The sequence below is a fragment of the Haemorhous mexicanus genome, chromosome 5, assembly GCF_027477595.1.
Source record: "Haemorhous mexicanus isolate bHaeMex1 chromosome 5, bHaeMex1.pri, whole genome shotgun sequence".
Classification (NCBI taxonomy): Eukaryota; Metazoa; Chordata; class Aves; order Passeriformes; family Fringillidae; genus Haemorhous; species Haemorhous mexicanus.
Genome location: NC_082345.1, coordinates 55,955,463 through 55,982,595, shown reverse-complemented (window position 1 = coordinate 55,982,595; position 27,133 = coordinate 55,955,463). Strand labels below are relative to the sequence as shown.

Sequence of the window (27,133 nt, the reverse complement as noted above, 5' to 3'; positions counted from 1 at the left end):
TTTCTGTTTCTTCAAATGATCTTCCCCTTAGGCTGTGCTTTTCTTAAAGCTCATCTTGTCCAATTTGAGTCAGTAACAATATCAGCTTAGAAATAAAATTTGGGTAGCCTCCTCAGTGAGTAAGTATAAACTACTAATTACTTTCAAAGAAAGGAAATAAAAATGGTTTAAGATATGGAATATGTGTGTGCATATGTATATTATAAATGCATAAAGTACTTTTATATAAAAAATATAATAATTTCTTCTGAGTTCCTGACTTTTATGACAGTTGTTACTTTTTGGAAACTTTACTCATGGCTGCTGACAGGGACAAAATATGTGGTGGATAAGTCCAAACTTCAAAGGTATCAAGAGATACCTCTGACCATGGGCACAGCCTCCTTGTGGCATGATCTCTTTGTGTGTGTTGAGTGTGATTTCTAAGGCTGTACCTATTTTATCAGAATGGCAAAATTAATGAAATACAGGTATTTTTAAAAGTTGATAAAATACCTAAACAGTGCTAATCTTAGCACTGTTTGTGCTGCTATGCCTCTTTGGCTGTGCAGCAGTCTTCAGATGCCCATGTCCATCATCAAGACCCCAAAGTCTGTCTGCATGACAGATGATGCTTTATAATCCCATATGAATTGTGTGTGCTGTGAAAGGAATCCATAGCTATGGATTTTCTTAGTGGGGATTTTCTTAATGCATTCTGATACATGGTATCCAAGTCTTTAGCATGGAACAGAGAGGTTACTGGAAAGCTGGGCTTTCTGAGCCATAGCTGAAGTGTAGGCAGTGTGCTGTAGAAGATGTGAAGGCACCCACTACAGCACTGCACGTATCTGTCTGGCCAGCTGAGCCCTGTTTACATATCTAAACGTTGTCCACAATGGTGGAGAGAGCTGTCTAGAATACAAAATTTAATTTTCCTCCTCACGTTATATTTTGATCGCTCGTATCTCATGATATTAAGGTGGCAGCATGGGTAGCAAGGGGGGGTAGCACTGCTACTCAGGCAGTGGTGTAAGCTGGAGTGGCCTTGCAGCAGTAAAAGTGAATGCAAAGATCAGAGTTGTTCCTTTAGCAGAGCATCCTGACTTGCATCCTGCCGAGAGCACTCTCCCCTTCACTCTCCCTTTCCAACCTTCATTAAGGTTGGAAAAGACCTCCGAGGTCATTCAGTCCAACCTTTGATCACCACCCTGTCAACCAGAGCACAGCACTAAGTAACAGGTTGTCCTATCCTGAGCACCCCAGGCTTGGTGACTCCACCACCTCCCTGGGCAGTCTGTTCCAAAGCTTTTCCCTTTCTTCCTATGTCTCATTCTTCCTTCCATAGTGATGGTCTCCGTAATCAGAAAAATTTCCGTGAACGAGTGCATGTCCCCACGGGCAAGTCTCTGAAATTGCTTGCTGTGCTCTCTATGGTACAAATTATCAAATAAATGTAAAGGAAACCTGATTTTGGCTGAGAGATACTCTGACCTACTAGGTAAATTTTTTATTGCTGAATAATAATAATGAAAAGTTGGGTTTCCTAGTTCAGATTAAAAGGAATGCACATTTTCTGTATATTTTTCTCAAACTCATCAAAAGAGATTAGAGTTCCAGACACTGACATGACAAGCTCTAATGAGGAAAGTAGAGCTAGAAAAACTGAAATATCAGAGTTCACACTGTGCTGAGTAAAGTCTGACACAGTCTAATGTATTGATACACATAATTAAGTGTGGGTTTCCCTGGCAAGTAGAAAGGGAATTTTAATAGTTTAAGAAGTCCCTAAAGCTATCTGACCATCCTTGGCTTTCTGTTTGATCTGATGATTGGAGAACAGAGGGTTCTGTAAAGGAAGAGCTACCAGCAATTCCCCAGCTCAAGATCCCCTCCATCCCCCCTCCTTGCGATTTGATCTCGGTATGAATATTTCTCATTTGATCTGCTGCTTCTTCAGTTTATCATTCAGTGCCTGGACCTCAGATGGGCTTAAAATATTTAGAAAGAGCCTGCCTAAAGATGGTGGATAATTGAATGTGCAACTGGTTGGCTCAGTTGGTTTTCAGAGAGGAAAACCCCAGGATTTAAAATGATGTGAAAATACTGATATTGAATTCCCATACTGAGAAAAGGCCTGTGTATAACATTTATCAATAGACTCCCTTGCACAGAATATTGATGACAATTCAAGCTGTCCCCTTAGATGGATTCTCATCCTTCTAGAGTTACACAGTGTTGCACAATGTGACAAGATGTACTTCAGCTGTAAAAATGTTCCTAATGCATAAATATTCTTTTAATGCTTTGCCCTAAAGTGCACCCCATACTTCCTGTAGTGGTGAATATATTTTGTAGATGCTGCATCTGTTGTGGGATTTGAGATTGGGATATCATATCATCATTATTTTCTATAGTATCCCTTGTGTATAATTAAAAGTAATGACTTGTAATGAGTCCCTGACCTACTTCAACCTACTGGAATGAACCTAATCCAATTCAAACACCTTTTATTAGGTACTTTTTATTATATACATTCTTCCTTTGTGACATCCTGTTCTACCAGGGCAGAATGGCAGGTCATAAACTGAAATATTTTTGCTGTAGTGTGTCTTGTTAGACTTTGTGAAAGATGCTTTCTGGCAGGTGGTGACGCAATGGAGCTTTAATAGTTTTTTTTTAATAGCCCATTATCTGACACTGTACAATTCCATGTATTAACCATACAAAATTACTTTTACTAGGGTAATTCAGTTTATTCAGACTACCGTAGTTGCTCGCCATTAGACCACCAGCAATATCCTCAGAAACAGGTATGATAGATAATTACTCTGTTTGTAGTGGAGAGAAAAAAAAAAGAGAAAATCAGCAATGAAAGAGGATTTACATGTTTGATTTTACTCCCATATTTCCACTGGGCTAGTGATTGCATCTGTCTCTGCAATTTTTCACATACCACACCAGGCTATGATGTTTGCAGAAATAATTTTGTTGGCAACAAATGGAGCTGTGTTGATCCTCATTTATGTACTTTCATGGAAATATCAGTGCTGATCATTGAAATTATATTCTGTTCAGGAATACGTCTTCAGAAGGTAACTGGCAGCAGAAATAAACTTGGTGAAAGACAGATAGAAAGAAAAAAGTACAATAATCTACCTGTTCCACTCAGAAGCATTTAGGCATGATAGATCCCTTTTCTTTCTGTATTTGGGGCAAAAAATAGCAATGTTGCATTTTATCACAAACCCCCATATCTTTGCATAAAAACCTGTACAAATATATGTGGAACTTCCAAAACATTTCAAGTGACCCATCCATTGCCTCCTCATCATTAGGTGTATGAATTGCAAGCACCCTTGACAGGAACTGCTATGATATTTACTGCAAATAGAATGACTTGGAATAATTCAAATACGTTTAAAAAAATCCTGCCTACCAAGTGAAATCAGCTAATGACAGCTTTCTGATTATATTTTTCTTTCTGTTTCCAAACCTTTTCAAAATCTACTAAACTTTTTTGAAAGAAATGCATTTTGAGTCCTATTCATCTGGGTGAAAAACGTACTTGTGTTTTCTTGCTTTTGCTCAAGTTAGTATCTACATAATTTTTTGGGGGTGAGGTAGAAATCAGTGGTAATTCCTGAACAACATGCATTGCTTGACACATGATAAATATTGTCATTGAGGGTCCTTAACATCCAAGGAAAATGTATTCATCTAAATAAATACAGATTAAAATTGCCTGAGTTTATAAATATAAATGAATACAGGAATTTATCTACTGGGAAAATATATTGTTGTAGATCACTCCTCCTCACAGTAAAATCCATGGAATGAGGCTGATTCAAAAAACTTCATATGTTGAAACTTTTCCATAACATCAGCTCTAGCACAGCTGATTTGCAGCTGGTGGAGTTGTCAAGGTGTCACCCTGCTTTGAGCATTGAAGGGGCCATCTCACATCTCCAAAGGCATTACTGAGTCTTAATGTGTCAGGTCTCACAGGGTGATTTAGTATTGGTTTATTCTGAAATGAATGAAATGAGGTATCTAGTGATGGCATGAGTGACCTCTCCAGTGTTTGTCATAGAGAAAAGGATGAAGACATCATAGGAGGAAGTTGAACATGAGGTGTCTTAATAATCATATCCAGCCAAAGTGAGTGGGATTGTGAGATGCAATGGAAGACATGTAGCTGTTTACACTATTGTTCTGCATAATGTGTAGAACAGTTAAATTAATCTCCCAGGCTCCCTTTATATTAGAGAAATGTTCCGGGTACATTTCACCTTCTTCTATAGTTAGTAATAATAAAAGACATTTTCAGTATTGTTTGGTATACAGTAGGATGTTATTAAGCTTTATCTAACTCTTTTGAATCTTGAATGTCCTTCCTGAATGACTTTGGCATTGCTGTGTTGCAGGCTGACGTTTTTCAGAAGCAAAAGCAAACTAAGATGGTGCTCTGGCTGATGGCAATTTAAAAATGTCACTAATAGCCTAAGCATGGTGACCTTGGCTCTTCTCCTGCAACTGTTCAGTATCTAGGCCCTGAGGATTCATTTCACTGCTGTGAATTTTTTGGACTCACAAAGAACTCTTTCTTGCTGTACAGAAGAGGGAATAAAAATCTTGAAGAGACAGAGCCATTAATGATTAATGATAGACATATAAAATTCAAGAAATCATTGAGTTGAAAACATGTTTCCACAGTCAAATTTTATTCTGAGTACTTAAACTCCTTTCCTAGCTGTATTAGTTGGTGGTAAAATGCCAGCTGATACTGAGTAGTCATTAACTTAGAGTTTATTGACTTCACTTTTTTTAGTTGCAATTATTACTATTTTTAATGTGCTATTGCTAATATTCCTAAAAAAAAAAAAAAAGGCTCAGTGATGGGAGAATGGAAAAGAGAAATAAAATGCTAGTTGATATGTTAAAGTCAGTAATGATAGGACTGAGTGGGTAGTGAAACTGAAGATGTGAGTGATTTAAGCTCATTACTCTTGGTGACTATACAACACAGTTACTGCTCTGAGCGTAACTGATAATGTCTAATTTTTAAAATTGATAGTGATTCCTTTCTCAAGTCTTTTTCCTTATGAGCTTTGCTCATTTCACTGTCTGCTATTTTGTTCCCAAATCATGCTTTCAGCTGGAAGACTGTGTAAAGGAAGATGGCATATGAAATGGCCAGCTGATGCTTTACATTGTCAAATGTAGCATGCAAATGGATTTGAAAGCTCAGTAAAAGGGTTGTAGTGAACTTTTGCCTTAAACTTGGAGAGCATGTAATTCAAGAGAAAGCATGTTAAATCTGCCTGCTTTGGTGAAGACACTCTTCTGGAAGGGCACAACTCGGTCATGTTGTTTCCTCTGTCATCCTCGGTGCAGCTCTTCTGTGTTTTGGGGTTTGGACCCCAACACTGGACCCTCTAGAGAGATCCGTAGGAATGTTCCTCTATGAATAGTCCTGGATTCAGGAGTATGGTGGGTGGTTTTTGTTTTCAGTATATGAGGAACTGAAATAAATGTAACGTTCCATTAGCTGCCTTTGACACTCCTGAAGTTGTCCACACTTCCTCCACCAGGGAGTACAAGTCTTTTTCGTAGTAACGCATGGTGCTGGTCTTGTACTGATGTCATTCTTCCTTTAAGAGCTGCCACAGTCATGCTTGTAGATGGTCACTTCTGAAAGTACCTGCTCCATCTTCTCTAATCCTCTGGGAAGGGGAGACCTTTAGAGAAATCAGTGAGGAGATATATACAGATAGATAGATGAAAAACAGACTCTTCTGGACTGCTGATTTTGGCTTGAATGGATCTTCAAGGATTAGGTGTTCTGCTTAGTTATCAGTAATTTGTGTGTGTGTGTGTGTGTGTGTTTGAGTTTAGTTTTGTTTGTTTTTCTCCAAATTGTTTTATTTTTTAAGCATGCTGAATAGTTTTCTGACGCCAGTGACTGAACAATAGAATGAAATGAGGCCACCACTGACTTAGATTAAAGAACTGAGAGATCATGAGTAGTTTCAGCAGTAGTTCAGCAGGTATCAGGGTTAAGACCAGTATGAAACTAAAACTGGATATTATTTTAAAACATCACACTAGGGTCTTTTTTGTTTTCAACATTTAATGGATAGCTTAAGGTTTAAAAATAATAAAAATAGGGCTTCTATGAATTAATCTAGAAAATAATTTCAAAGATTTCAAGTCTGTCACCCACTAGAAGTTGAGTTTATCAGCAGGTTGTAGGTTAATGGGAGACAGTGGCCAAACCATAGGGCAAGAAAGAATAGAAAAATCATATTAATGAACAGTAAAACATGAATGCTTTCAGCAACAGCCAGTGAATGTGGCAGATGTTGTGCAAGAACCAGTTCAAATGTGGTTATATAATCAACTTTTTTTTCCCCAGAAGAGAAGGAACTATACCATTAACACTATTATATGCCACTTAAATACAATGTAAATGCTACAGGTATTGTATTTAATTTTGAAAAATTAGATAGAGAAATCTAGAATGAGAAATAAAATTCTTTCTTTAAAGGTTTCTTTCAAAATGCAAATTTATGTCCCGAGAGACCATTGGAACTTAAAGTAGGAATACAGTCTGTATTTAGGGAGTTTAAAAAACACACATTACTGAATTGATAGAGCATAACAGCTCCCTTGCTTAGGCAGCACTATGCTCCATCTTGTAAGATGTACTTGGGGAAATGTAAAATGCTTTATTAAACCTACAGTCCATAACTAGAGTTGTTACATTTTAATGTATATATTTTTTCATTCATGGATTATTGAACCACTAAATCCAAAGAATTTGACCTCATGCCAATAAATTTCTTTGCTAAGTCTTGCTAAGTCTTTTTACTTCCTATGTAACTGGAACATAAACCAAATTCTCAAATTTTAAAGCTATTTTTCATAGCTCACTTATATAAAATTGTACATTTAAAAGCAGGCAAGGAAGGAAATGACTATTTACTTTTGCATAAACTGCTTTCAAAGAAAGAAGTCCATGAAGCATTTCTGGGTGGGAGTTATGCAGTTCTGGGGAGAAAATTCTTGATGGTGGTGGTGTTTATAACCATGAGGGACATATAAAAAAATAAATGAGGAAAATAATTATATATTTCATTGCAAGAACTGATTTTTTTCTCCAAACTTGTGGTTGGTTTGCTATTTAGAGAGTGTCTTTCTCCCTACTTTCACGTGGCATATTGTTCTTTTCTGCTAGTGAAAAGCTGGCAGTTGTTATAAAGCAGTGGTGATTTAAGCTTTCCAGTGCGCCCAGTGATTTCAGAGTATTGTGTTGGTGCTGTATTTGCTTTCTGGTTTCATTGTTATTAGAAATAACTCTGGGGAAGAAGTTGAACTGCAAAGAGCTGAAAAGTAGGAAAGGAGCATCTTTCCTCTGCATTTTCCAGGGCTCCAAAAAAGTGATATTTGTGGTACATAAAATATCTCTATTGATCTGAAACATCTCATTGCTGTGGTTGAGCCAACAATTCTGCTACAAACACACATCTAGGGTTTGTTCTTCATCTCATGCCTGAAGAAGAATGAACTGATAGAGTTAAGGGGTATAAGTCTAGGCTTCAAGATTTTCACTGCCAAAGTATCAATCTAAATATTTCTTACTGGTGTTGATTGTGTTGACATTTTTGATGAAATAACCTTCAGCAAAGGAACAATGACATAATATTTGAGAAATGGAACACCAAGGAGCAAAATTGGTAAAATCACAAAGGTTTTCTTTATTGTTTTTACATCTGTAAAAAAAAAAATGTTTTAGAGAGTAATAGAACAAGTTTAGACAGGCAATGATATGTGCTTGAAATATGCACATTTGTCTTATTACAGGCCAAAAATATTTTGTCTGTAAAGAGGTAAAGATGTTTCAAACACTTTCTGAAAGAAAGGGAATTTATACAAGGCAAGTTTTGTAAGAACAATTTTGCTTTTAGTTTTGCTTGGTATATTTTTTCTTTGTTAGTAATATTGATTTCCATGAAATGTAAGCTCTCACTTTTTCTGTGATCCTCCCTCTCTTTTTCTTTTCTGTTCTCTTCAATTCTTATTATAACAACATTTCAGATTTTTGTTCTGAGTTTCCAGAATTTCCATGTGCAGAAAATTTGTCAAAGAACAGTATAGCCCAGATATATAAGAGTTTATTTTGTTAGTTTCTGACTGAGAAATGATAGTGCCAAGCCTTAGGCAATTAACTGTTTATTCAGGTTGTGCAAATATATCTGCACTGTCTATGCAGGTTTGGTTAATGGCCAGACTCAGAGTTCCTTACATTTGCCCCAGATAAATTTGTTAGTTTGTGCTGATGAGGAAGCACTCAACAGGACATAACAGTTGCACTGCAACCTTCTGCTCTGACATCTAATGTGACAGAGAGTATTTACCAGAACACCTCTTGCCTGGTGCTGCTCAATTTGGCTCTCAACAAAATCAACTTAGGAACTCCATTCAAATTGCTTTCTTGAGGACTATTGTATGTTTTGCAACATGAATTAAACACCTCTTATTAATATAGACCACAATGTAGATAATGCAATGCAATATTTGGAGTATCTTTTATTTCAAGCTAATGACTGTTTAATCAGTTTTACCATTTAAAATAAGAAAACTCTTCTTTTAGGTTAGCATAAAGGTTAATAAAATTTTCTTGCACCAAAAATATTCTTCAAAATAAGTGAGTATTGCTTACAATGTCTCTTCTGGACATTGCTGAACCATCTGTATAAGACGAGTTAACAGAAAACCACCCTTGTTTTTTTCCTAAGAGAATAATAATGTATTTTAAAATGTGTTCCAGTTATTTAGGTTTTTTTCTACTAAGAATTTTGAGGTGTTTTCTGCAAAATTTGCCATCCTTGTAAGCTTTCTCCTTCTGTATATGGATATCATACATAGGTCATTTTTTTAGGTGTGTTTTTTATTTTTATCAGATCAGGTAGCTTTTGCTATTTAATACATAGCCTTCATATTCCTAAATCATGCACAATGAACTATTAAAACTGGAAAAACCTGTGGCAGAGAAAGCTTGAAAAATAGTTATAAAATGGGAACACAAATTTTCATGTACGTAAATAAAGCAAAGAAATGGAAATAATCCGCATTTTACTTGTCAAATTTCAAGAATCACTGCCATCGTAACTGACCTTTTCATTTTCTGTAGTAATAGTACCAATTCTTCCTTTTCTTCCCCCCCCTATTTTTTTTACTTCACTTGTTTCTATTAGGGCCAGAATAAAAAAAGAAGTAGTGTCTATATGTCAAGAGTCATGACATCTGGAGCGCAGCTGAATGCATTATTTCTTGGTGAGAGTGTTACACAATAAAGCTTGACTGACATTACACAAAATCCGAGACGCTTTCTGATCAGCTGATTTAATTAAAGCCAGATATTTGGTTCTGCACAATGCCTGTGCATAATCTATTACAAGCCTTTCAAAGGTGCAAGTATGTAGTGTAAAATGTTATTAGATTGGCTTGCATGACTTGTCATTCTGTTTGCAGATACCTCAAATCAGCTATGCATCCACAGCTCCCGAGCTGAGCGACAACACCAGGTATGACTACTTCTCTCGGGTGGTGCCACCAGACTCCTACCAAGCACAGGCCATGGTTGACATCGTGACAGCCCTGGGGTGGAACTACGTCTCAACGCTGGCTTCCGAAGGCAACTACGGAGAGAGCGGTGTGGAGGCGTTCACGCAGATCTCCAGAGAGATTGGTGAGTGTGTGTTCACCAGGTTTGGCATTTATAGCTGCTGAGCTCTGGTTAGGTGTGTGCAGCGTGAGCAGAACACCTGTGGGCGGGTTACCTGGACTCAAGTGGGTGATTTTGCTTCTTGCATTTCTGCCAAGGTGGCAATTCTGGCAGCAGTTTAAGAAGAGAGGCAAAAAATAAATATCTCTTAACCCTTTTTGGAAAAGGAAAGCTCCTTGATGACTTAGGGACAAAAAGCAACCAGATGCTGAGCGACAGCCAGATTTGAGGAAATGCAATTTTTGTTTCTTAGGAAAATTATGGTCCAGTGAGAGCTTTTTCCATGTCCAGCACAGATAAACCTAGAGGTTTTGATTTTGATGAATTTTAAAAACAACAAAACCCCTCCATTCCAAAGAAAAACACATAACCTTGCCATTTTTTCCTTTATAATAAAATGTGCTGTACAAATACAGGCACTATGAGAAGTATATATAAGTCACTTTGATCCTTCAAATATTTTTTTCCACACTTTTGTTGTTTTTTTCTGTCCTGAAAAAAAAAAAAAAGGCTGTTTCTCAGGAACGGTAGGTTTTGGACACCAAGGAATAAGATGATAAGTTACAGGTGGTTTGAAAGAGAGTGGAATCGGTCTTTCCCCAAGTACAGGGTTAAATAACAAACAATTTTCTTGTCCTTCCTCAGAAAGCCTGGGTTAATCTGCTGGATATGGCTTATAGGGCATGTACATATAAACTCCAGTTCTTTTGAATCAGCTTGGGTGAGAAAATATGATAATGTCTCCCACTTTCAGTAACTGCATGTGAATTCAGAGAGCATCTCTATCTATAGGAAGGCACATGTTTGTTTCAGATCCTTGTGCTTGAACCATAAAGGTAAGTGATATCTTGCAAGAACCTTGTTGTAGGACAAAACTACAGCCATTTTTGATATTAGGGAACCAGTGTATGCAATATGCTTACTTGTTTAACTGATAAATGTTCTTTTTCTAGCTTCTGATCACTGCTGTCAACTCCTAGGTGTGTTCATGGGAGAGCCAAAGCTGTCTACTGTACGTTGCTTTGTTCTGGGGTTAGCAAAGAAGACATGAATAATTCTTTCACAGTTCATGCCTAAAATAAATGGTTCATCTATGGCAAATAGATTGGCTTCCCCAGACACCCACTGAATTCATTGGCTGAAAAATAATTTTTTCTTGAAGCCATCTGCAACACAGCTAGTTCTAAGTTCTGAAAGTAAACAGATATAATACTGGACTTTTTACTGTTTCCCATTTCCAGGAGCATGAGAGAACTTCAGATGGGTACAAGCAAAAAGTTTAATTACCTCGAGTTTGGGTCAGTTGAATCTCCACTGATCCCAGAATAAAAAGAGAGCATTGTAATTTGATAAATAATTAACATGAATAAGATGAATAAATATTATTAACAGGATTGTGAATCCAAAGCTGTTAAAATCATCAATAGGTGTCCTAAACATTATAAGATGTGTAACACCAAAAAACATAATAAGTCATGATTAGCGGTTTGATTTTTTTCTCCCTTGTGATTTATGTTTTCTATTAGAACATTTGATTTTTGGCAACCTCTGTGGCCCCAGCAACTTACCAGCTATTGTGGGTATCAGGGACTCTAATGGTTCTAAAGAAGGAAAGCAGAGGGAGGCAGGACAGACAAGCAATTTTTATTTCCTAGAAAATACTCAGGTAAACAATCAGGTAAATTGTATGTAACCACAGGGACATGACTGATAACCAGTGCAGAATTGTCAAGAACAAATACTATCAAATCCATCTAATAATTTTCTTTGACAGGATAACAGCTTATAGCTGGAGAAAGAGCACTCGATGTGTCACATCTCTCAAATTTTGTAGTGTTATCTCAATTGTCACAAATAGTATTCTCCTGAGAAAATTTGGCAATTGTGATCTAGGTGTAAATAGGCTGGATGCAGACCTATTTAGGAAAGTTTTCTCAGAGAGTGATTAGCAATAGTTTCTGTTTAAATGGAAGAATGTGTTGTGTGTTATTTTGCAGTTGTTTAAGCTGGATCAGGTACTAGCCAATATTTTCATGTTTAACCCAGATGGGTTTGGAATGAAGATTACTGTAAAATCTGGAGGTTACTTCAAGGTCAGAAGGACTAAGACTACCACTAGGAGAGTATCTAGAAGAAATCCCTAGAGTCCAAATCTGAAAACACTATCTGGAAAAGGACAAATTTAAGACACCAACAAGGCTTTTAGCTTCTGCAAGAAGGATCTGCACAATGAGGAATTTAGACAGAATGATCAGAAAATAGTATTTCAAAAAATGATGCAGGGATGACAGTAAATTATAACCTATATTCCTGATTTTTTAATGGAACATGCAGGTGAACATACAATCTGTAAAACAATTTGAGTAATCCTCCAATTTATCTATCAGTTGTGGGAAGTCATTTTGACTCAGTACAGGTTTTGTCCCTCACTTCAGAAAAAGTGAAACTTCTCAAGCAAGCAAGAACAAGGACAAATGTCAGCAATGTGGTCCGTGGGGAACAGCTGAGCAGGGGGGCTTAGTTCAGCTGAAGAAGAGTTGACTAAGAAGAAGTGATAGAAAATAATGTTTTCAAATAGGCTTCTGTGGAAAGATAGAGGACCACTTGTTCATCCAAATACAGTATATGTAAACAGAAATAATGGAATTAATCTCTAGCACGATTCTGTCTATAGGTTTGGAGAAAGCCACTTGTAATGTTTAAGACATTAAGTATTATATCAGCTTACCTGGGGGCAGTTTGGAACCTCCATTGATAAGGATCCATGAGAATGCATTAGGCAAACACCTGCCCAGTGATTACGTAAGTGTACTTAACTCTTGCTTGGGGCTGGGGTGCAATGGATGATTTCTTAATGTCCCTTCCAGCCTGATCCTATTATCCACTGTCTCCAGACCTTTCATCTGAGCCATAGGGCTGGAAATGCTTTTAAAATGGAAACTGAATAGCATCTCAGACTATGAAGTCTGAGACTGTAGAGTCTGTGTAGGTTTACAAAAATCATTCCATAGTATAAGACTACACACAACAGCAAAACTTGCCAGGTCTGTGTTAATGAACCTAATCAGGACAATGTGTCTCCTGTGCAGCTGGCATACAAATGTACAGGACAGCTCAACTCCTTGCTGAGTACTTTATGTCCTGCCTCAGATAAGTAGCCAACAACTGGAAGCAAAATGAATGTGAAGATCAGCTAATGAAAAGCAAACAATTGAGAAAAGGGTGTGAAAAATATTGATATATTAATTTCTGAAAAAAGTTTAGTGTATGAGAAGATATGTGAGGTAGCAGATTTGAAAATACAAATAGGAAAGTTTGTTCCTTTAGTTTATTATTTGTATTGTTTTTTAGAGGAGAGGTGAAAAAGGGCTAGGGTTTAACCTAACTTTAATAGACAGATTAATTTAATCTACTTATTTAATATAATGTTGACCCTTTGTCTATAATTTCCAGTTTGATCGGCCTTCTGTTCAACTTCTATTTCTTGAGCACTACTACAAGAAAAAGGAAGAAACAGGCTCCCAAATGAAATGTGGAATACTGAAAAGGTCAAAGTGGTGCCACCCTGACATGTCACCAAATATGTTACATATCAAAATCTGCTCTCATTTTAATGACAAAGATCCTGTCTGGGACAAAGCAGAACTGGAAATTAAATATTTTACATGACAATGATTGGAAGGAGATTATTCCAGCTCATTCTTCCATGCATTGTTTGAAGACAATGATTAAATTTATAGAATTTTCTACTCCCATTAAAAAGTTAATGATACCACTGTAATCATTTTGACATCATGATCAAATCATTTTGGTACATTGACCAAAGGAATGAATTCCTACTAATTGCTTAAGAGTTTAAACATTAAACCGAAGCTTGGCTCACTGATGCAAAATAAAATGGGGAAAAAGAAGGAAGTGCATTTTACCAAGTCTTCATTAAACTGTTGTGCTAAGTATTAGTCTTCTATTTACTTTCTGTTCATTATCTTTGACCAAATAAATGTTGTAAAGTTTCTGATCTAACTTTCCTTTAATGGTTCATTTCACCTGTTATTAGAAATCAAATGAATTTACCATTAGAGAGAAAATCATGGGATGCTTTTTTTTTTTTTTTCCCAAAATGCAAAAGCACTTGATTCAGACAAATCTCTTTGAGTTCAGAATACTTGCTCTGTGTGATGTTTGTGCTGGAAAACGTAACAAATCTACAAATAATATATGAAATGCTACATGACAGATTTTATTCACCACTATTGGTCAACTGCTGATAGGTACTGGCAGTGAAACACTTAGGAAACTTTTAGAAGAGGATGTAAAAATGATAAAGGCAGGCAGTGGAGCTGATCATTAAGAATGTGAGAAACTTCAGCACTACTTGCCCCTTTTTGCTTGCAAGTTTATTTTGCACATCTTGACAGAGGTGCAAAGAGAGCAAAGAGCATTTAAGAAAAGCACATTTTTTAATCTTTGACTGGTCAAAAGAACAGCTTCATAGCAGCTTTATTCCAGAAGAGAATATCAGGGTGTGACCTTGAATACTTGTCTTTAGGAACAAGGTTCTGTAGTTTTACCTACTCCTTTTATACTGGTACATTGCAGCTAACAGCATTTTTCCGAGGAGGGACTACAATTACTTTATGATCTTTCATAATATTGTATCATTACAGTGACAGTGTAAGCTGTATATTAATGATAATGCATGCTGGTGCTGAAGGAATGCTGCAGTAGCTTTGCTTGTTTCAGACTTCAACACTGGTAGCTATATTTTGTTTACATAGGAAATGGTCTGTGACATTTCTTTGACATGGTTCTTAAATCATGTTTGTCTCTTGTCAGTTCTATCAGGGTGTTTACAGTTTTGCATTGTACCTCTGCTTTTATCCAAGTTATTGGGTTACTTCTTCACAGAAAAATCACAGAATAGTTAAGGTTAGAAGAGATTCTGAGGATCATCTAGTCCAACCCCCTTCTAGGGCAGGGTCACCTAGAGCAGGTTACAGAGGAATATGTCCAGGTGGGTTTTGAATGTCTCCCGAGAGTCAGAATTATCTTTCACAATTTTTGGACTCCAAATTTTCAGTGGAGAAAGTGGAAGTGTATTGGGAAGTGGGGAGGGAGTTTTGAGCAGGAAAATAAAACTTAAGGAGTATGGCATTTCCTTTCCACTTAAACTTTGATAATTTAGAAAGAAGATGGGTTGCTGTTTAGTTCATATTTCCTGCAATAATCTCTGCATACATTTGATATAAAGTTAAAGCTTTTTGTATTTTGTTAAGTAAGATGAATGGACTTCTTCCACACCCCCAAGATAGTGTTTAATGGAAGATTAAAAAATCTTGCAACATGAAGATGAAAGAAATACAATACATGAAATGTAACCTTTTCCCCAGAGATATTTCTGCTTTAAAGTCTGTTTTCAGGCATAACAAATTAATTTTCACAACTAATAATATTCTAACATACCCTCGCTAAGGGTAAACAGTTTAATTCAATTTAAGTTTCATTTTCATATTTATGCAGATAAAACTCTATTGATAGCACTGTATTTCAAGCTGCAAGCTGTAATTAATAATAACACTATATAATTTGCTACAGGAGCTTCAAAGTAATGTCAAAAAATTTCAAAATCAGATGGTAGGTGTATTAATATTGCAAAAGCTTGAAAATTACTCCAGCAGTTTTTAATTTTTGTACCAATTAGTAACTGATAAAGAACAGTATAATTTCTAGGGATTTAAAATGAAGGACTATTTTAATTTCTCTCAGGGTGCTAATCAATGTGATATTCTTTAGCTATAATTATTTCTTTTCTCTATAGTTTTAGGGAGATAGAGCAGTAAGCATACTTTCTGTGTATGCTCTCTGACCCTCCAGTAATTGTAGGCAGAGGGACTTTAATACTCTTGAGGTATTTCTTCTTCAGTCGATTAGTTAGGGCACTTTTAAAATGTCCTATAGGAAGCTTAATAGCTGTAGTACTGTAAGTACTACAGAGTCTTTATAGTAGGACTTTTTTCTTCCTTTTGCTTCATGTGAGCACCAGATGTTTGCATTGGTTATGAGCACAAATTCAAAGAGTAGTAAAGATGTCCAGGAAAGTTAATTTTATCAGTGCTTTTAGTGCTATGACTTGTTTGTAGCCATTTCAAACTTCTTAACTTAGTAATGATATCTAATTCAATTTTTAAGAATGTATAAATACAAAAAATTACAAATGTGATTATGATAATTTTAAGCAGTCTTATTAGAATAAAAATTAGATTCAACAAAAATATATTTGTTGTAGTACATTGTGTGATGGCCTTTTGGCCTGTGCAGGGATTGAACAACCTTGGTGTTATTAGCATCATGCTCTCACCAGCTGAGCCAATCTCAGGGTCTTCTCTGGTCTAGAATCAGTCTCATTCATGTGAAGAAGGTACATCTGATAAAGCAAAATCGTTGAGGCTCTTGAGTTTTCTGAGAAAATTTCTTTTGTCTCTCTGTATGTCTTTTTGTCTTCAAATGGTTTCTATTATTTTTAAATATTTAGCATTTTTTAGAAGGCTTTGCTTTCTACCTGGAGAACTGTAGGTTTTAAAAATTGTGTGAGCAATGCCTCATGATTGATATTAGCAATATACTCTTAGTATCAGCTCTTTTGGGATCTGTGGCTGCAGTTAAAACAATGAAGCCCTGGAACTGTCAGACTGAGCCAGACACTGCAAGTCAATATCTTGTCTCCAATGGTGGCCTCAATACATGGAACAGAAAGACACCAAAATCTTACTTAGTCCCTGGCAGAAATACTTATCCAAGGAGTGTTCTGTAACCCCAGGCATTTAGTCATTGATACTTAGATTTCCTCCAGCATGAAAATTAATATCCATTATAATTTCTTTCTGTTACCATTTGAACCTCACTTGTTAAATATGCTCTTGTTTGGATGCTGCAAATGGTAGGCAGGAGAATCCAGTTAACCTCCTTCATAGTGTGCCTCCTTACTTAACTCTGGGTTATAAGACATGAAGTAATTTCAGTTTAATGGTTTCAGTTGTCACTTCCTGGATCCTTTATTTCATTTATATCTCTGGTAAGCTCTGTAGCCATGACTGAACACTCCAAGTAAAGCTTTACTGTTGATTTATGCAGTGTCATTGTAATCTCATTTTTATTCTCAGCCCCAATCTTTATGCATCCTGACAAATTGTAAGCTTTTTCTGTTGGCTGCTGGGTATCAAGCAAATTATTTCCAAAAGCAATCTGTTCTGACACTCAAAGTTTATTAACAAATGGCAACAGCTGATTTAGAACCCAATGATGTGTGTGAACAATTCCAGGTATTTCTGCCAGCCTGCTCTCCACTGTATTTGTCAATAGTCAATATTTTTCTTTTACATACTTGTTTATCTATCTTTGTGAATACTTTGTCTCTTCTCTCTGCTCTTGTTTATTTCAAATAATTTATACCGTTTTCAAAATTTCCAGTCTTTCAATTCAATACACTCCCTCTCCTTTTGAAGATATTTGTGTTAAACAAATCAAACCCTAGTAGGTGTTTCTAGAACACATGTTTATTAACCTTTTCCAGTGCTGAGTTTTGACTGTTTCTTTCTATTCCTTCTACTCATTGTTTTTGATCCTTGGGAGTCCCTTCCCTCTCTCAACTCCCCAATTTTAACTGTTCATCCAAAAGTCTTCTAGAAACTGTATTATGAATGTTAATATTCTTTATGCAAAGCTGATGTATCAGTTTTAATAGTAACTGCTGTTGCCTGAGCAGAATGCAGAGAGATTTGAATTTACCTCATAAATGTATCTTGTACAACTGTATGCCCCTCATGAACGCCTTTAATCTTCAAGGTGCTTTAAACTATGTAGGATCATATGTGCTACTGTGCCAGGGGTACTGGTAGCTTGAGGGTGAAGGTTAGTAACTTTGCTAAGTTGAATTTTTGTTATTGTCCAGCTGCACATGAAGCCACGGACTCAGCCATGTAGCCCACGGTCTTTCAAATGTTAGATTAGCCCTAAAAGAAACTTGGAATTTCTCTTTTGTCAGAATTCTTGATAACTGATAGTTTATGAATTGAGACAGAGTGAAATTTCATTATGTTTTTTGTACAAACTTCTGTATTGCAGCTGAAGCATATTTTTTTCAGCTTACAGTATAATTTTTATTTTGAAAGCTATAAAATTAAACAGAAAATTAATATTAATATGATTGGTTTGCCATTATGCCTTCTGATATTAAAAAGAAAAAATGAACAAATGCAACTGAGACTTCATTTTCAAGATTTTTCAACAATTTTGTCTGAATGGTAATATATATCAGAAAAAAGTAATCATGAACATTAATGTTACCCAATAATTATCTTTTCTTTCTTCCATAGGCTGAATGTTGTTAATAATGGTGTATGTGCATGATATGTAGCCTACTTTCCTGGGCAGTCCTATGGATGTCTGGGAAACTGTTAAAGTAGGCAGTACTGGTTTTTTTTTTTTCCTCTGAAGAGAAAGCAAAGTGACAAAACAGCCATTCATCATTCTGTGTTTATGTAATAGATGTGTGACTTCATGCCCATTGTTATTTACTGTACTGTGATATATCTACCTCAATAGTAGGTAGATGACAGTAGGGAATGCCCCCTACCTTTCTTCCTTTATATTATGGTAAATTTCAATGTCTTCTGGGGAATCAGTGGGATTTTCACTTCTCATTTTAATTCTTTATGACTTTCCCTACTTGTTCTACTGTTTGTATTGTCACTGGCTGCTATTTTTAATATGCCTGGCTAATACAAGATTCTTGAGCTTTGCTATGCTGAATGATATAGAAGGGTTGACTGAGTTGAATGTTACAATGCTGACAGTATTCTTGCAAGATTAAATGCAAAGAATGTCTGACTTTAAATGTCAAAGAGATATTCTTGTCTTCATTTTACTTATTTTCTTTCTGTTGTTGAAGGCTGGGGGCCCGTATTGTGCCCTGAATCACAGTAAGTACATGTTTGGGGTAGCTTAGCAGTAACAGCTACCTCTTGGGTGTTCAGACTGGGGTAACCCTTCAGATAGAAGTCATTCCCTCAATTCTATTACCTAATGAACTTTCCAGAGTTCCAGAGAATTCTGTTCAAAAAATAGCATTTCAAGAATTGCTCTTATTTGTTTCAGAAAAAACAGACATATGTGTATGTCTCACTAATATTTAGAAAAACTCCTGCATTGATTTTTTTTTCTGTTATAAATGCATGATTTTTATGCAAATTGCAAGCTGTGATACCACCACTTTAAACTGGGATGACAGAAATATACATATTGTGAAAACTCACAACTTATGAAAAAAGATAATATTTTCTCTTGCCAGAAAACAAAGTGTTTCTTAGGTCCTCTCAAGGACAGAGTTTTGTATGATGAAAACAGAGTTGTTTGTTCGCCTACTTTCTTAAATACATAATGATTAGAGACTTCTCATCACTTTCTAGAAGGAACTGAAAGAGAACTAATTGTTTAAAATGCTGACATTCTAACAAAAATGCCAGTCTGTCTTTAATATTCTTTATAAAAGAAGGATATTTTGAGTAGGCAATTAATCAAGAGAATGAGTTACAAAGCAATACCCTTGAGTAGCATAGGTGTCACGCAGATAAATCCCTGTGTTGCTGTGTCTGTATGCATCCCAGAATTTTCCTGCCACGTCCTTCTGGAGCATACTCTGCAGTAGCATACAGGAATGCACGTTGCCCTTCACAGGCCTTCATAAGTCAACTTCTCCTTGGGATGCTTGCTGAAGTGCTGGGATTGGGCTGGTATAGAGAGAGGAACAAAATTTCAACCCCCTTGTAAACACAAGAACAAGGGGGTTGTAGATTTCAAAACTGAGGACTGACTCCATTGAAATGCATGCATCTGTGTAATTTGTAGATGTTAGGGGAAGGATGGAGGGCTAAGAAAACCAAATATATATCAACAACTTGATGATTCCTACAAACAATTATGCTGGAAATGTTCAACTGCCATTAAGGGATCCATGAGAATTGTATGATGTAATTAATCCCGAGGATGTTAATGCTCTCTCAGGTAAGATCAACCACACCTGTTTGCTGGAGTACCAAATCAAGATGCTTTCTTTTAAAAATGGGAACAAAATATCTGAACTAAACTAGTAGGGAAGTTCTTTTTTTTTTTTAGGGATTCCTACTTTCCTTTTAACCTATTTTCCTTTTTTTTTGAGGGTGGGTGAGTGGGTGTCTATTTATCTTCTGCATGGACCCCTTCCTTTAATACAGCATGCAAATCCTGGAACATCTTAGGCCCCAGAAGGATGAGAGAGAATGGTCTTTTGCAGTCCCAGGAAATAAGCAACCTTCATTTTGTTGAAGTTGAAGCTGAAGTTCGGTATGAGCACCATGAAACCCTGCTTTCACAGTAGAATGGGAGCCTATATTGCTCATCAGAGCCTGCCCAGGTCTTTGGTGACTTTGCAGAGTTCTCATGGACAAGGGGAATAAAGCACAAGCTGAGGCCCTTTCTGCTGCTCTGCTCAGATGGGAGGCAGATGAAGGCAGTAGGTCTGCATGCACTCTGCCATGTGCAATGTCATACATTCTGCTGGCATGTTGGATTTGCTGTGAGATGCATTACAACATTTGCTAGGGCCAGTAAATTGAGTTATGTATTGTAAATATTTAACCTAATATGGTAATGCACTTAACAAACTGCAGATAATTATGTTGCTCAATTTATGAGAATTGTCTAACCTCATAATTAATTCCATATTATGGTATTTTATGGATTAAATCCGTTCAAGGCTTATTCAGGAGGTAAAAATATTAATAATATATGATTAAAATATTTTGATTAGTTATTTTTTTTTCACAGAATCCTTAACTTTGTAAACTATGATGCCCCTTTCACAGAAATGAGATGTTAGATCCAATCTGAAGATATTCTTTCTGTTGCTAAAATGTATGCAAAATATGTGTTGTATTTTTCTTTTTTTCCTCCAGTTAAGTGCAAAGAATTTGGCTTAATAATCAAAAAGTAACCTAGAGAATGGTATTCATGGCATAGGTTTTTACAGGCTTAGTTATAAACCTTTTATTGTAGTTAATGTGCATTTCATTGTTAAATCCCTTAATTGCTTTGATATTTTAATTAATCAGATGTACATGTACAGAGTTGGCAGTGATGACTGTTCAGAGGCTTTTAAAGCCAAGGAACTTTGAAGTTTATTTTCTTCCTTTGTGCACTTTGGTAGAATCTAAACTCTTGGTGGGGAGAGGAGGATTTCATGTGATGGCAAATGTTCATTTGAGATGCAGAAGGACTTTTCAAAGAGAGAGCAATGGTAATGGCCAGTTTTTTACAATAATGTCCATGAAATTGTAAGTTTGATTAGCTAAGGTCAGTTTAACTGGGGTTGTCTTATCTTTCTTTGTCTTTCTGTGATAAACAATTTCAAAGGAGACAGGTTTTTGGAAGAGGACATTTGGATGTGTTCAGGAAATGTGTTGGTGATGGAAGAGCATCAGTTCCCATATGAACACTTGCCACAGGCACTGAAAGCTTGTGACAAGCCCCTCTGGGCTACCTACACATCAGGTGCCTCTCAGGAGGAATGGTGAAAGGCATTCAAGGACTTCTGTGCTGGCTAGAGAATCACTTTCTGTTTCCTTCTAAATAACTCTTTCTGCTCATTTGTTATTTCTGTTGTTATACAGGCATAGATTACCATGTGTGAGAAAAAGATTATATACAGGCTTAAATGGTAGAATGCATAGTGTTCAAATGCTTTTTTTCCCTAGTCCAGTTACATAGTTTACACAGAAGAAAACAGGGCTAATGAAAAGTGAAAGAAGGGAAAGAAAGAACATAAACAAAATGAAGAAATGCTTGGTGGATATCTTCTGTAATCTGTTCTCAAATTTGAGTTTACATTGTGTTCAGTCTAATAAAGGGCTTAACAAAATATAGCTATGTTTTGTTAGGAAGTGATATTCTAGGCGGTGTAATATATTTCTGAACAGGGAAGTAAGCCCCTGAATTCTGTCCAGTTTGGTTTAACTTATGCACAGGAAGGGAAGGAAAACAAAGCAAGATTCAAGAGTGGACTGGAGCAGCTTATAAAAAGGACTGTTCAATGCATTTGCTTGAGACAGAGTGGAATTGGACTCAGGAACCCAAATGATCCTTTTGCACACTCTTGGTCTTAGGATTTGCTCAGGCTCAGGGGCAGAACAGTTGTGCAGTCTCAAAGCTTGAAAGTTGAGTTTGGGTTCCCTCTGCCCCCTCAAATCATCCTTTCTTGCTCAAGCAGTTTACTTCTTTAGGAAGGTATTTTGATTGATGACTAGGTAATTTTATTTCATTTTAAATTGATTTATTCAAATGTAACACGAATTTTCAGTAAATGTTTCTTTTGATGGCGTACAAAATCCCTATATTCTACCTCACTCTGTCTTACACAGAAGAAATGAAATACATTCACAAATATTTTTTTCACTCCAATTTTGAGAAATTGTTTTCCAATCCAATTAAAAATATGTAGCTTTTAGCTTGGAGAATATGTTTTATTTTAAATCATGGTTTAATTTAAAAAAGGTTGCTCTTGAAGCAATTATAGCTTATGGATTATTGGGTGTATGAGATGTGCCTTTTTTTTTGATTTATGGTTTATTAATTAAAAAACCCCATAAAATAATAAAAATTTGAATGCAACACCAAGCATTCACCTGTGCAACTGATCTCGAATCTTAGTTATTTGTGCAAAAGCTCTTTTGCTATCTCCAAAGGAGAAGAATCTCAGTCTTAGGTTCACCATTCATCATGTTCATGATTCACCATTTAGCAGACTGTGCCATGTACTGTTGACAGCCTGGTGAGAGAGTTTACACAGTGCTGTTGCATTTGCTTACTCAGCATTATTAATTCTTTGCTTCTACGACAAGTGAATTTCCCACCATTCTAATTCACTCCGTTCCATACATGTAGATAAATAGATTTTAGACAATTAAGCAATTGAAATAAGACTGATACCACTAAAATATATCATGATAACACACCAAGATTAGCCTCAGCCCTTCTCCAATTAATTTTCTCAGCCAACATTTTATTCTTACAGAAATCGTTTTCTGCTAATCGGATAAAAACTAAAGCAATCATTCTATCACAGAGGCAGTGTGAGGGGATGGAGGGCAAGAACCTGTAATTTTTGTTTTAAAATATTCCTACTACCACTGAATCTGTTGGAATAAGGTAATGGTATAACAACGCTAAAATGGCGTGTATTTGTCTTATCTTTTGCATTTAAAATAAGTTAATTATAAAACTTAACATTAGGTTTGATCTCTTGATTATTGATTGCTGTTATGCATCAAGAGGAACAAAATTATTGAAGTAAAACAACTTTTGGAAGGCAGAAACAAACTTGGTATTTGTCCATTTCAGACTTTTGAAAAGAAAGGAAGTAAAAGTATCTCCTGGACTTGCCCTATTTAATAAATTAAATTAGTTGCCAGAAAATAGTTACTTTTGATTTAGTTTTAGATGCAAGATCCTGTGCTGTGTTTTCCAGTAACTGAGTGGTTCCTGCTTTTTCAGTTTTTGTTATTGATTGTGTTCAGTTGCAGAACTTAGGGTATGTATATATAAATATTTGTGGTGGACAGTGGGGAGAAGAATGAATGGTAGTGGGGAGAAGAATGAATGGTCCTTGTATAAAAGTAGAGACAGAGATCCAAAGCCCAAAGCTGATGGCGGAGTACTAGGTGAAATAAAAGCATTACAAATGCTATATGCTACCACAAAATCTTTGTGGGGGCGAAAAAAGCTTTAACTTCTCATAACTTGCTCATGACAGCCTTTCAGATTAAGAAAGCAGGGAAAGGGAAAACAAGAGATGCAGTTGCTTGATGATAAATAAGAATTAATGATGAGCAATAGATAGTTAATTCTGTAGTATGACATGAGGTCAGAGCCTTAGCTTTCCAGCTGTCATCTTTTCCAACTTAACTCTTAGATATCCAGTGAATTCCTTTGAAAGTTCTTCCTTGAGTCTTCTGATTGCAAGCCTGCCGTGTCCTCAACACTTCAAAACTCCTCAGAGAAATCTGAAACAGTGGTTGTGATCAGGAGTTTGATTCACATCATTTGACGCTGTGACCATCTATGGGGTTCCTCTAGCACCAGTGGATGCTGATTTTTGGAGATGTGTGAATGACCTTCCCAGGCTGACTGCAGCTAGAGCCTACCTGTCCAGGAGGGTGCCTTTACCTGTAGGGTTGCACACATGCGCACTCTCAGATGTGAGTGCAAAACCTAAAAACTATTTGGGGAAATTAGTTCAAGTGGTGCCTTTTAATTTGGAACCTCTAAGATTGAGAGTAGCAGGAGTGCAGGTTTAGACCCACAACCTCAGTTATACAAACAGGAAATATCTGAAAGTTCAGAACTTTATTTGGCAGAAAATAAAATACAAGATTATGAACCTACAAATTTATTTATTTTCTCATGGCTTGCCTTAAAAATAGTTGCTGTTTAAAAAGAATTTCCACTAGGAACAAAGTATCACAACTATATTCAGTCCTTTGGTAATTTAGCAGCTCAGTTTCATCAAACAGGAGTTTTCCAGGATTGCCTGTGGTAAAGGAGTTACCCAAAATGTGAAAAATCATCCAATTACAGTTTAAAGAAACTTACAACAAAGGAAATTGACTAAAGACAGGAGTCTCTGAGAGCATCAGGAAAAGAGAATGAAAAAATGTGACACGGGTTGTGTGAGAGCAAGAGCTTCTCCTATGTCTGTGATTAAAACAAGGGGAATTACATCTCTTCTTTATTTTTGCAGTTGAAGTAATCGAGGTCCCTGCTGTTGGGACGCCTGCTTGTCTTCCTTTCTTTTACCTCTTTTTTTCCCATTTCTCTCTCAATTTTGCTGTGAGCAGACCCCATACTTACATGAAAAACTGGCATTTGATTCAAATTGAGTGGTTTTAGATTTATGCATGTTACCAAAAAGGGATCAGTGGTCTGCTGCAAAAGGACAGAGCTGTAGTAGGACAGTGAAAATAAATCTTCCTCTGCATTTTTCTATTGAATTTCTAAATTCTTTAGAGATTCAATTTAAGTGGACTGAGAAGTCCCCATTTGGGTCCAGAAACTTAAAATTTCAGTCAGGCAGTGCCTAACCTGATAATCTCATTAACAGGATTGTATTTCATCTCATGTGAATTCTGTGGCAAAAGAACTAATATAAGCAGGAAATCAGGGAGTTTTGAGCCATCCCTTATTTAATATTATGAAACCTGGATGCTGTTTCATTTAAGGGATATGGTAGAAAATACCTGATTTTTTTCTTGTAAAAGCAGTCAGTGAAATTTAATTATGATTAAAGTAATTATCTAGAATTCACAAAACTTAAGAGCCTTAATGCACCTGAATGGGATCTAATAAAATGTTCAGAAATCTCAGGTATCTGTCTGTGGCTAAGGCCTTTTCCAGAAATAAACCTCTAAGGTTTTATATATGTAGATATAGGTAGAAACTGATGCACCAGCATTTCCTAGACCATGAAATGTAGTTGGGCCACTTTATTTAATAGCCATTTGATCAGTCCATGCTCCCTGAATTTATTATTTTTTTGTAGGAGACCGAGCATAAAAAAAGCTTTGGGATTTTCTAAGCTGCAAACATCTCTGGTTCTAAAATTAAAGCACAAAGAGTTTCAATGAGCAGGGGCATAATATAGTCTTGTTAACTATGCCTTAATATGTTATGGTTGCATTGGGTGAGAACTGTAATCAAAATTTTATCTATTGTTGGAGCATTTGATATGACTGTCCTGTGTGAGTGCTATGGTGTCTACCAAAAACTGAGATTAGTCTTTCCCCAAGGGAGACCACCTAGCTGAATCTTGTCTCTAATCAGCCTTGTACTTTCACAAAAGATGAATGTACTTAATAAGTTTTTGGACCTCTACCTCTCTGTCAAATTTGGCAAAACCGTGAAAACAGCTGGTAGACCTCTTGCAATATGCCAGAAAAAGGGTACATTGTTTCACACAGGATACCATGGCCTAACTGTATAGGTTTTGTTACTTTGGGAAACAAACAAACAAGAAGATATCTGGAATGTGCAAAACATGCCAACAATGTGTTCAGAACTCAGTCTGGGGTTTTAAATTAATGGCCTCATATTTACCTCTGAAATTAGGGTTCTTGCAGTAAATACTGCTTGTTTTCCCTCTTAGTAATTATTGAAAATAAAAAGAGGAAAAAAGTTCATTTCCAAAATCATCTCCCTCCTTGCTCTCCCCCTCCTGCTCAAGGGAAAAATAAAGGCATCAAGTAAAGACTTTTATTTTTTGATGATTGATACATTGTTTATAAGACACCATCAGTGCCTACAACTTTAATGCATGGCAATATTTACCTTTATATAGTATTTGTAAGTTCAGAACTCAATGTGGTATACTGCAAACATCATAGTAACTGTAAGTACTGTGTGTGGTAAATGTCAAGATTTTAATTGCACCTAAGCCACAGGCTTCTTATTGCTTTTTTGGAGGAAGCACGTAATGAGCATCTCCCCAGGACGTTACGTGATGAAGGGATTCATCAACATACTTTACCTGCTGCTGCTCCAAGAGTAGAGTGGTTAGTGTGTAGCTTTAGGCTGTAAAAAACAGCCCTGAGAAAACAAAAAAGGAGAAATGTGTTTCTGTGATAGTGTCTCTCCTACATACACAGCAATTTAATATCACCACAGTTAAATAAATTGTCAGTGCCATAATGTGGTTTTTCGCCTAGGTGCTGCCTAACCTTTGCAGGATATAAATAAAGAGGCCATTGCCGAAGACAGCAGATGGAAACAAATAGTGAAGGAATTTAACTCTCTGCACTATTTTCAGCTGGTGTGAGTGTTTTCTTCAACTGTGAACAGAAGTTAGTTCTTAATATGCAAACCTGACTCAGTCCCTCACAGTTATGACATTTGTGGACATTTTTCACAAAGATGTAGACAGCCCAAGACCTGGCTGAGTAACTGGCTAATTTGGACTAGGGCAGTTAAAAGGTCTCAGTGATGTGCTAAGCACAAGCTTCCACATCAGTTCATCCACTGTAGTTATCAATGCCCAAGATGCATTCATTGTGGGGGTGCTTGAGGTGGAGTTGCAGCAGGTTCAATGTAATCTGTGTCCTCTGGCACCACAGATTAGAAAATAAAACATTATTTTATCTGAGTCACTTTTACCCTTCTCTAACTTTTCCTTAATTCTATAGCGCCAGGGAGTGTACTGTTTTCCTTTGGATGGATCTTGTCTTATGCAAATATTTATTGAGGGGCTAAAGTGCTTAACACTCTTTTTTTTCTCATTTTCCCAGG

The 27,133-nt window shown here is 36.4% G+C and overlaps 1 protein-coding gene across 1 annotated transcript in view; it reads left to right on the top strand.

The window, feature by feature from the left end:
* Window positions 1–27,133, top strand: part of GRM8 (glutamate metabotropic receptor 8) — a 306,292-nt gene that overhangs the window by 46,207 nt on the left and 232,952 nt on the right. Inside the window, exon 2 of the mRNA XM_059847892.1 lies at window positions 9,517–9,733. Within this exon, the coding sequence (XP_059703875.1) occupies window positions 9,517–9,733 (217 nt within the window). The remainder of the gene's footprint in view (window positions 1–9,516; window positions 9,734–27,133) is intronic.